Below are 12,047 nucleotides of genomic sequence, written 5' to 3'. Positions count from 1 at the left end.
ATTTAACCAGCACAGTGGAATACAGGTTTCTAAGAAAAAACAATTTGCTAGGAGCTTAACCTAACAACAGACAGTAAAGTGAACTTTTTCAAATATACAACAGGCATCTAAATCCACAGCTATTTTACCGATTGCTCTAAAAACAAGTGTCTACTGAAATATACTGCCGCAGAAGGAGGCTTCTCCAGAGAGAGAGAGAAAGAGAAAGAGAGAGAGAGACAGACAGACTTCAAAATTGCAGTCCAAGCTTCAGGACCCTTCCACACTCACCATGCCAATGGCTCCCTGAGCTTCATTTACATTTTTCCTCAGCAACCAGGCCAAATAGAGTCCAAGCAAAAGGGCCAAGGGGTGGTTGAGAGAGAGCACAGGCATTTGCTGTTAAACCCTGTCAGTGCAGATTCCATTCACCACAACCAGACACTGCTGCTTAAGGATGCCCTCTCTATGACCCCGCTCAGCTGAAGGTCAAGTACACTACCACTCCCTGTAACCAAGGAAGCGGCATCGACATGTTCCTGCTGTTTCCCCAGCTGCTGAAATCAGCCTCTAGTAATATGATTAACAATTTGTTAAGGAAGACGCACTTTGCTCTCAAAACTTCCTCCCTCACCTGGATTGTTGCTTTTGCTTCATCTTCTCTCCCCCCACCTCTTCCCCTTCCAAATTATCTTTCTTCAACAGACAGCTCACAAGAATGTTACCATGCAGTTCAACCAACTCCAAACAGTGTGTTTTAGAAGTGTTTATTGGAAAGGCAGAGCAACACAGGGAGAGAGAGAGACAGAGATGTTCCATCTGCTGGTTCTCTTCCAAATGCTTGCAACAGCCAGGGAGTGAACTCCATCCGTGTGTCCCACACGGGTGGCAGACTCAAGCCCTGGAGCCATCACCTGCTGTCCTCCAGATGCATTAGCAGGAAGCTGGATTCCAAGTGGAGCCAGGACCCCACTGAAGCACAATGCCTCCTCCTAGAAAGGTTTAAAAGTATGAGGAGTAGAGCGAAGATCTGCAGAACCCAGACACTCTCCGAGCATGTGTTCAACTTCACAGCGCAGTAGGGTAGTATTTTTGAACTCTATGGGACCTTTGCAAGTTTCCCTTTCATTCAAAGGGTAGGCAGCAGCATATGGGCTGCATGACATACAAAAACACCCCCAAGAATAACTGGGCTCACTGAACTACATCCACCCAACGGGCGGCAGGCACATGAACACGAACACAGGGCAGAGTTCTGGCCTCAGATGCACTTGTGTAGTCAGTGCAAATGAAAACCTACTACTAACAGGCCCACCAAATGGCCTCTTCCCCAAGGCCAGGAGCAAATGGAATGCCTGAAGTCTCAATGAACTAGAGGTAGGACCTAAACCAACTCGATTCTCCAGCTCTGAGACATGAGCACCAATCACTAAGCCAGGCTGCAGTTTCCTGAATGGCACGAGGACTTATTATTTTAGTGCTTCAACAAACAACTAATATGAAAGAAAGGCTGGCCAATGATCAGAAACAAATAAGTAAAAGCCTAGGAGAAATGCAGAAAGAAATACGTTTTACAGATATTTATTTTTGCAGAGGGTAGAGAAGGAGGTTGAAGAAGGGAAGAATTTTTTAAAGTTCACATTGCTAGGAATGACCGATTTCTACTCCAGAATTCTACTTATGCACTAACATTCTAAGTTAAATGAACAGCCCCTTTTCAGGTTCTAGCACAAATCCAACAGGGAAAAATTAGCCAAGGGGGGAAACAGATGGTTCTCCTCTCTGAGAAAGTAGACTATGAGTCCTTCCACCTCAACATGTATTCACAGTTCTAAGAAGCCTGATGCTATTCCCTACGTCGTCAGTAAGCGGTGTGCAAAAGCAAAGAGACCAATACAAGGGAGCCAAAAGCTCCAAGGCCAAACAATTGCGGTCAACAAGTCTGGTTCACTGATCTGATCTCATAATTCTACTTCTGGGAACCGACCTTACAGAAATTATCCTTAATCCAGAAACCGCTTTATCAGTGTGGGGTTCTTAATTATTTTTCTACAGAATCTCTTTCGGCGGTCTGGGTGAAGCAGCGTCACGTCAGACACTTGCAGCCCTGGCTTCCCAGGAGGAGGACGGACACGGGTCAGGCAGGTGTCCTAGGCTGAGACCTGAAGCGGCAGTTCCAGCTCCAGCTTCAGTGACAGGCTGTGCTGGATCAGCAGCACCCCAGCTCTGCAGCTGCTGCCTGGTGTTGCTCTGAGCCTCCTGGTATAAAGTTTATCGCAATCTGTCTGTTCATCCTCATGTATATGTTAATCCTGTGTTCTTTTTGAGTCTATGAGTCTCATTTCTGTAAAAATCAGCAACATTTGGTTTTATGTGGTTTGATATTAAACCTCTCTCCCTTTTAAAGATTTACTTTAAAATCAGAGTTACTGAGAGAGAGGGAGAGACAGAGACAAAAAGAGAGAGAGAGAGAGACCTTGGATGAGCTGGCTCACTCCCTGGATGGCTGCAATGGCTGGGCGTCAGGGGCCAGGAGTTTCACCTGGGTCTCCCAAGTGGGTGGCAGGGGCCCAAGTACAAGCAGGGCCATCTTCTGCAGCTTTTCCCAGGCCATTAACAAAGAGCTGGATTGGAAGAGGTGCAGCTGGGACTCAAACCAGTGCCCTTATGGGATGCGGGCATCACAGGCCGTGGTGTAACCTGCTATGGCCCAATGCTGGCCTCACTGTTAAGCCTCTTGACTGGTACAGAATGCACATGTTTATCAATGTTAACTAATGATACAGAAAAGCAATTTATATGTCCAAACTAAGAGATGAACTAGTGAAATACAGTGAACTGTGCTATATTTGCTAGACACGATGTTATGCAGGCTATGTAGAAATCCAAGGAAGGATAATATTTACTCTGTGGAATATTTTTTTATAAAAACACGAGACACAAAATTGTATGAACACTGTGATTACATGTGAAAAACACCAAAAAAGAATATATTTATTCATTCAATAAACAAATCCTGAGTGTTCACTATACTCCACACACCCTATTTTAGGCACTGGGAACACAGCAGCAAATGATACAAAGTTATGACTTCCCCAGAATTTATGTTCTTGTTTGATAAAGAATTCTGCAGAAAATGATGAGTATTATGGAGAAAAACAAGTCAGAGTGAAGAGGGCAACAGAGGTCAAAGGGAGAGGTGAAAATGATTTTTCAGACCCTGAAGTGGTAAAGACACTATACTGCTTTTATAAACCATTTCTGCAGACTTCCCATGGGGCACACATTGTGGTGTGGCACAGATTAAGCTGCTGTTCGGGATGCCTGCGTCCCAATCAGAGTGCCAGTCCCAATCTCGGCTACTCCAGTTGTAATCTAGCTCCCTGCAATCGCTCCTGGGATGCAGCAGGTGATGGCTCAAATGCGAGTCCCTTCCCTTCGTGTGGGAGACTCAGTTGGGAGCTGCTGGTTCTTGGCTTCAGCCTGTTCTAGCTCTAGCTATCGGGAGCATTTGGGGAGTAAGCCAGTGGATGGAAGAACTCTCCAACAAACAGATCTTAAAAAAACAAAAAGAAAGAAAGAAATTTCCAAGGATACCTTTTAAAACCAGCATATATCACCAGAATTCAGTATTATGAATGATCTTATTTTTCACCAAGTCAGAAATAACAGTTGTTCATATTTTTCCTCATTTTTAAGATGTATCTTCTTACCCATCTAAAAAAGAACAAGGAAAATTTTCTTTGGTAAGATGACGTACAAAAGTCTATGAAAAATTCTGCCACTTGCTACCGAAAGTGTTCTAAAAAGCAGGCTATTTTACAACTACGAGCTAACTGAAACACATGAACAGGCAGCGAGGCACATGGAAACACATTACCCCGAAGAATTGTAGCTCTTGTTTCAGCAGCTTTGGGCAAGTTCCTTCATTGCTTTAAGCATCTGCCTACTCATCTGTAAGACTGAGGTTAACACCTTTTACCTCACAAGGTATTGAGAGGATTAAATGATACACCAAACGCGCACTGCACCAACAGAGGGCAGCCCGACTGTCACTTCCCTGAGGAAGCTGAGCGCAGAGCGCAGTCTGTGACTGTATGAGACGTCATCTTCTCCCGCGGAAAATACCTAACATTTAATTTTTTGTTTTGGAAGACAAAACTGTTTCATTTTTTAATTCTCTATTTCCTGTGACCAGTAAAATGATATGGTTCCCAAGTTCTTTCTCAAGTGTTAGACACTCAAGGTCTATCTCAAAAGCCGTGAGAGTCCAAGCGAGGAGATGTTTCCCGTGACAGCTTATCATGACTGTGCCCAGGCGTCACCAGCAGCCATCACTTAGGCGCAACACTTCGGCGTAAGCTAGCTCTCTGGCAAGGACATCGTGCTTCCTCATTTTCTGTTTGACAATTTCTCTTATCAACTGTTTTTCTCTTATACCACAAGTCTAATCTTACTTATTCTAATATTTTTATTTTAGTTCTACTGACTGCATTTCATCTACAAAATGCTTTTATCTTCTTATGCAAGTCCTACCTTTTTAAACTATGTGTAACTATCTAAATGATTCATCATATCATCTATGGCACCCATAGACAAAATGCATATTATAAAAAAAATCACTTTTCTATATTTCTCTTAAATTATATTGATTTTAGGGGACATTATTTGCATAAAATGGTTATATTTTCTATGAGCATTATTTTGCTCTTTAAAGAAATACTGGGGGCGGTGGGGGGGGGCAGGGATTGTGGTACAGAGGGTTACACCATGCCAAGGGATGCCTGCATCTCTTACCAGAGTGCCTGGTTCAAGTCCCTGCTACTCTGGCTTCTGATCCAATTTCCTTCTAATACACCTGGGAGAAGGAGATGATGGACCAAGCACTGGGGTTCCTACTACTCATGTGGGAGACTGGATAGAGTTTCTGTCTCCTAGTTTGGCCTGGCCTCTGCAGTTCGAATGTGAACAAGCTGAAAGAAGATCTTGTTTTCTGTTATTGAGCCTTTCAAATAAATACATAAATCTTTATATATATATAAATCTATTATTTATACATATGTACATACACACACATCTAAAAAGAAGGTACTGGGTCTGAAGCAATCAAAAACCTGTAACAAGAAGGATATTACATAGAACATCCTTAATGCATGCTTGCTGAGTTCACTTCTTGCATATGAAGGTTTGTGGTAATATTTACTTTTTCTGTGTTTGTTCATTTTTTATTTTCATTGACTTATTTATTTCAGAGGCAAGAGTTAGAGAGAGAGGAAGAGACACAGGCTGCAACAGCTGAAACTTGGCCGATCAGAAGGCAGGAGCCAGGAGCTTCCTTCAGGTCTCTCACGTGGGTGCAGAAGCCCAAGCACTTGGGCTGTCCTCCACTGCTTTCCTAGGCACATTAGCAGGAAGCTGGATCAGAAGTGGAGAAGCTGGGATTCCAACAAGAGCCTATATGAGATGCTGGCATCACAGATGGAGGCTTAACTCACTGCTTCACAGTGTCGGCCCTGTGCTAATTATTTAAGAACTGTTTAAAAGAAACTGGGAGATATAATATGATGCAGATAAGCTTTTGATCTGCAATTCTATGTATAATCTAGTCCCAAATGTGAGCCCAAGAAGTGATACTCAAAGATGTTCATTACAGCACTATTTATCTTTGAGAAAATTTACAATCAACTTATATGTACATCTACAGTTAAGTAGCCAAATAAATACAGTTCTAATTGATATACCATATGATAGCAACACAATTATGTAGGGTGGCTTTCGGTGCCACTCCAGGGGGAGACCTGGATTGCTCCAGTCATAGCTTTTGGCCAGGTCCAGCCCTGGCTGCTGTGGGCTCTGGGGAGTGAACTAGTGGATGGGAGTTCTCTCTGTCTGTGAAGTAAGTAAAAACAAACAAAAGAAATGGAAACAAAACCCTACAATGGAGAACCAGAACACACTCACCCACGATTCTCTCACACTGCTGGGAGGAACATAAAATGGCACAATTACTCTGCAATTTGGCAGTTTCTTAAAAAACTGTGTGACCCAGCAGTTCTACTTCTAGCTATTTACCCAGGAAAAATGAAAGCATGTGTTCTCACAAAACACCTGTGCACAATGTTCATAGCAGCTTCAGATCTAACAATCAAAACTGGAAACAACTCAAATGCCCATTGACAGGTGAGTAAAAAAGAGGAAAACTGTGTTATACCCACAAGGTATACGCCATCAAAATGAATGCATGAAGGATGTATACAGCAACACAGTCAAGTGCATGAATACAGCTAGACAAAAACAGGCGTACAGACAAACAGGCAATGAGAGAGAGAGAGGGAGAGAGAGAGAGACGGAGAAATGTTCATTGGTTCACCCCCAAGTTAACTGCAATGGTCAGGGATAGGATGAGCCAAAGTCAGGGCTCCCACATGCGTGGCAGGAACCCAATTCCATGAGCCGTCATCACTGCTTCCTAGGGTTCTCATTAACAGGAAGCTGGCATTAGAGGCCAGAGCTGGGTATGGAACCCAGGTTCTCCAATATAGGTCCTACGCATGATAACAACAAGAACAGACTGTGTGATCCCTTTCACAGAGTTCTAGAAAATGAAAACCCATCCAAAATGATAAGAAGATCAGCCAATCCAAAGGAATGGATGTGGCTGGCTAGAATTGTACTCAGAAGGTAACATATAGCCTACCGCTTATGTTAGGGAAGAAGGCTGAGGGAATAAAAAAGCACATCACCTATCCCAAGAATTTAGAAAAATAACGGCAAAGTAAATGCAAAGAAAGCAGCAAGAAGAAAATGCCAAGGACAGAAATTAATCAGAGATAGAAACTCTCTCTGGTGAAAGTGATGAGGGCAATGACAAGAGCAGGCACAGGTAATATTAGCAATGAAAAGGAAGCTGTAACTAAATATAAAACAGGTCTGGCTTTGGGGCATAATGGGTAGTCACCACCATCTGCGATGCTGGCATCCCATATGGGTCCCAGCTCGTGTGCAAGCTAACGCATTTCCTATCCAACTGCCTGTTAATGGCCTGGGATAAGCTGTGGAAGACGGCCCAAGTGTTTCGGTCCCTGCCACCCATGTGGGAGACAGGGATGAAGCTCTTGGCTTTGGTCTGGCTCAGGCCTGGCCACTGTGGCCCCTTGGGGAATAAACCAATGGATGGAGGAACTTTCTCTCCTTTTCTTTGTAAGTCTTTCAAACACATAAATAAATAAATCTTTAAAAATATCTCTAAAACAAGGATATTCTTAGCAACCACATACCAGTAAATCTGAAAACAAACAATATGGACAAATTATTTGGAAAAAGGTAAAACACTAAAACTCAATCAGGGGACCAGTGTTGTGGCGCAGTGGGTTAAAGCCCTGGCCTGCAGTGCTGGAATCCCATATGAGCGTTGGTTTGAGTTCTGGCTGCTCCTCTTCTGATCCAGATCCCTGCTATGGCCTGGGAAAGCAGTTGAAGGTGGCCCAAGTCCTTGGACCTCTGCACTTACGTGAGAGAGCTGGAAGCAGCTCAGCTTTGGCCACTGCGGTCATTTGGGAGAGTGAACCAGCAGATCAGAGACCTTTCTCTCCCTCCTGCTCTAGCTCTCTCTGTAACTCTTTAAAATAAATAAATCTTAACAACAAAAACTCAATCAGTTACAAATGAAAAATCTGAATAGTACTTGAATCATTAAACACATTAAATCAGTATTTAAGTCTTTCCATGTCCCAATAGTTTTACTAGTATCTTCAAAAGCATTCAAAGGAGGCCAGCACTGTGGCGTAGTAGGTTAAACATCTGTCTGCGGCACTGGCAGCCCATATGGGTGCCAGTTGGAGTCCTGGCTGCCCCATTTCCGATCAAGCTCCCTGCTAATGTGCCTGGGAAAGCAATCCAAGTGCTTGGATCCCTGCATTCATAGGGGAGACCTGGAAGAAGATCCTGGAACTTGCCTTTGAATTGACCCAGCTCCGGCTGTTTTGGCCATTTGGGAATGGATGAAAGACCTGTATCTGTCTCTCCCTCTCTCCTTCTCTAATTCTGCCTCTCAAATAAATAAATCTATTTTAAAGAAAAGCATTCAAGGTAGGATACTGTCTGTGTGTGTGTGTGTGTGTGTGTGTGTGTACACGCGGATGTGCATGTGAGAGCATCAGGCTTGGGGTCTGGGAAGCTGAATCCCATTTCAGAGGGCCTAAGTTTGAGTCTCAGCTCTGCTCCTGACTGCAGGTTCCAGATAAATGTGCACCCCAGGAGGCAGCAGGTGATGAGTCAAGTAGTTGGCTCCCTGCTCCCGCGTGGGAGACCCAGACTGAGTTCCCAGCTCCTGACTTTGCTTGGACCAGCTTTGGCAGTTGTGGGCATTTGGGGAGTGCATCAGCAGATGGAGGAGCTCTCTAACCTATCTTCTGAGTACAACTCCAGCCACATCCATCCCCAGGCAACTACTAATCTTCCTACCATTTTGGATGCATTGGTATCTTCCAGAAGTTCCCATGAAAGGAATCATACAGTATGTGCCTGTTGGGGTGGGTGTTTAGGCTAGCAGTGAAGATGCTTACGTCTCTTTTGGAATCTCAACCTTTCAAAAAAATAAAAGAATGTGTATGTATAAAATCACAATCAAGTTCAGATGACCAAATTGAAGTTTTGGTTTATTCAGAGCACATACAAGATGAGTTTAACATTACAAAGCCAATGTAACTGGTCAGAAGAGGGAAATCATATAGTCACCTCTTTAAAAGCCCCACAAAAACATTTAAAAATTTCACTGTCTGCTGAGTATAACTTATTCCAACTAGGAGTGCAAGAGAATACTCTCAATTTGTTAAAGAATAAAGGCTCATAGCAAGCATCAAAACTAATGATGAATTGTTGATAGCATTCTTCTAAGATGAGAAATGAGGCAAGGATGCCTTGCTACTATTTCCATTCAATTTTACTCAATATTCTAACTAGGATATTGACAAGACAAACGCATAAGAACGGTAAAGAAGGGATCAATGCTGTGGCATAGCAGGTAAAGCTACTGCCTGGAGCGCTGGCATCCCACATGAGCGCCAGTTCGAGACTGGGCCTCTCCACTTCCAAACCAGCTCCCAGCTAATGAGCCTGGAAAGCAGCAGAGGATGGCCCAAAAACTTGGGCCCCTGCATTCACACGATAGATTCAGGAGAAGCTCCTGGCTTTGGATTGGCCTAGCTCTGGCCATTGTGGCTATTTGGGGAGTGAACCAGTGGATGGAAGATCTCTCTCTCTGTCTCTAACTATGCCTTTCAAACAAAACAAATAATAATAATAAAAAAGAATTGGAAAGAAAAAAAATGAAAACACAACTGAATCACAGATGACGTAAAATTTCAAATGAATTTAGACTTAAATTAATAGAGTAACTGCAATATGGCTCAATTCAAAAATACTGCCAACAGCCGGCGCCGTGGCTCACTAGGCTAATCCTCCGCCTAGCGGCGCCGGCACACCGGGTTCTAGTCCCGGTCGGGGCGCCGGATTCTGTCCCGGTAGCCCCTCTTCCAGGCCAGCCCTCTGCTGTGGCCAGGGAGTACAGTGGAGGATGGCCCAGGTGCTTGGGCCCTGCACCCCATGGGGAGACCAGGAAAAGCACCTGGCTCCTGGCTCCTGCCATCGGATCAGCGCGGTGCGCCGGCCGCAGCGCGCCGGCCGCGGCGGCCATTGGAGGGTGAACCAACGGCAAAAAGGAAGACCTTTCTCTCTGTCTCTCTCTCTCTCTCACTATCCACTCTGCCTGTCAAAAAAAAAAAAAAAAAAAAAAAAAAATACTGCCAACAAAGTAACTTGGTACTTCTCCATACAGGCTGAGCATCCCTAATCTGGAAGTCTATAATTTAAAATATTCCAGATTCCAAGGATGTTAGGGTGGTGTGGATTTCAGAGCATTTTGTACTTCAGATATTCAGATTAGTGATGCTTAGCTAGTAAAGTCCATACAAATATTCAAAATCCAAAAAAACTCCCAAATGTGAAACATCTGTAATACTATTATAATGCTATTTGTAATATCAGATCAAACATTGGGAAACATTTCTGATCTCAAGAATTTGGGTAAGGGACACTCAACCTACACCAACAAGTTGGAAAATAACAATTTGATCTGATGCCATCCATGTGGGAGACCAGGATGGAGTTCCTAGGTCCCAGTTTCACTCTGGCCCAACTCTGGCTGTTAGGAGAATGTGAGGGAACTAGCGAATAGGAGCTCTCTCTTTCTCTACCTCTCAAATAAATGAATAAATAAATAAGTTTTTAAAAAAATCCTCTTTTCAGTGGGCGCTGCGGCTCACTAGCTAATCTCTGCTTGCAGTGCTGGCACCCCGGGTTCTAGTCTCGGTCAGGGCACCAGATTCTGTCCCGGTTGCCCCTCTTCCAGTCCAGCTCTCTGCTATGGCCAGGGAAGGCAGTGGAGGATGGCCCAAGTGCTTGGGCCCTGTACCCGCATGGGAGACCTGGAGGAAGCACCTGGCTCCTGGCTTTGGATTGGCGCAGCACCGGCCGTAGCAGCCAATGGGGGGTGAACCAACGGAAGAGGAAGACCTTTCTCTCTCTCGCTCAGTCTAACTCTGCCTGTAAAAAAAAAAAAAAAAAAAAAAAAAAAAAAAAAAAAGGCGTGTTCCTTGGAGACCAGAGCAGCCTTTAAAAAAAAAATCCTCTTTTCTAGGTATTCTAAAATACATTGTCATCAGTATTATCTATAGTCATCCTATTGTGTAATATGTCTTTTTAACTGTACTAATATTTGAAAAATAGTATTACTGTTATTTTAGTTCTCTGGTCTATCCCAAACCTATTTTTCCATAAACTCTGTTATTTCTGATGTATAACAATAAGGCTGTCCAGAAAGGTCTACATAATCTAACAGAAATGGTTCCCTTCCAAATCCGAAGAGCAGGAATTTTATCAATTCAGTACCTCAGGCGCACAACTTGGTGAATCAGCTGCAGAACCAAGAGGCCAGGCAGCACGTGGTGTGCAAACAACCACCTAAGAAACCCCACAGCAGGGACTCGAGTGTCAACGGTTTAAGAGCAGGGGGTGCCCCCAAATCCACCAGCTGCCAAGGAGGAGTGCAGTGCGTTAGGGGCAGGAGCTGAGCGTGGCAGTCTGCACTACTAGCAGGCTCCTGAATCAACCGTCAAAGACAGGTCATTCTCTCGCTCAAAAGGCTCCCCTACATGACAGAATAAAACACAAATTCCTGCCGTGCCTATCAAAGCCATGATGAGTGGACCCCCACCTCCCACTCCGACTCCTGTTCTTTCTCCCTTCCCCTCGAGTCCCGTCACACAGGCCTCTTCACTGTCCCTTTCCTGAGCCAACTATGCCCCTCGCACCCTTCTTCCAGTGTGAAAAGTTCCCCATCTCTGTAACCCCCAGCCTCAGATAATTCAAATGAATTATTTGCTTACTTTATTCAGGTCTTCATGTAAATGTTACCTTCAAAGAAAAATTGTCCCTAAATGTGCTTAAATAATAATTTGTGTTACTTTTAATCTCTTCTCTTTATTGCACTTTCACACTCGTATCTGGGTTTCCTACATGAGTTGGAAGAGCCCCAAACATGGGAGCCATCACCTGCTGCAAATATTTCACCCACTTTTCTGATTTGTTCTTTATTTTCTAAATAATAAATAAATAGGAGTGTTGAAATAAGGCACCTTATTTACAAACTATGTCATCTTCATAAGGATGCAGCAACTCTTGGGCCCCTGTACTCACACGGAAGACCCAGAAAAGCTCCCGGGTCCTGATCAGCTCAGCTCTGGCTGTTTGCAACCATCTGGGTAGTGAACCAGGGGATGGAAGATCTTTCTCTCTTTCTCTCTCTCCCTTATTTTCCCTCTCTCTCTCTCTAACTCTGTCTTTCAAATAAATATTTTTTTAAAGAAGTGTGCTGAGAAATAAACTTAATATTTTTATCTTTTAATTCCATTTCCCCACAAATTTTAAGTTCTCATACATGCAGGAAGTTCTACTTGTTAATAAAAACTGCTAGAATAAGCAAATTTGGCAAAGTTGCAGGATACAAAATC

The 12,047-nt window shown here is 43.7% G+C and overlaps 1 protein-coding gene across 21 annotated transcripts in view; it reads right to left on the bottom strand.

The window, feature by feature from the left end:
• The window catches only part of NR2C2 (nuclear receptor subfamily 2 group C member 2), an 82,113-nt gene that overhangs the window by 43,708 nt on the left and 26,358 nt on the right, over positions 1-12,047 (bottom strand). For 6 of the 21 annotated variants that reach the window (XM_070051049.2, XM_051852562.3, XM_089306602.1 and 3 more), the window contains one exon: positions 3,577-3,696. The exons of 14 other annotated variants lie outside the window; for them this stretch is intronic. Coding sequence is in view for 4 of the 7 variants with exons in the window: in XM_089306602.1 (XP_089162728.1) it covers positions 3,577-3,592 (16 nt within the window). In the remaining 3 variants the exon portion in view is untranslated. Of the gene's footprint in view, positions 1-270; positions 390-3,576; positions 3,697-12,047 lie in introns of those variants that run through there. One more of the 21 variants, XM_070051045.2, reaches the window with a different exon arrangement.

This window comes from Oryctolagus cuniculus, chromosome 10 (assembly GCF_051225735.1).
Source record: "Oryctolagus cuniculus isolate XC-2025 breed Fujian yellow rabbit chromosome 10, ASM5122573v1, whole genome shotgun sequence".
NCBI classification, from domain to species: Eukaryota; Metazoa; Chordata; class Mammalia; order Lagomorpha; family Leporidae; genus Oryctolagus; species Oryctolagus cuniculus.
This window is presented reverse-complemented; position numbering and strand designations above follow the sequence as displayed.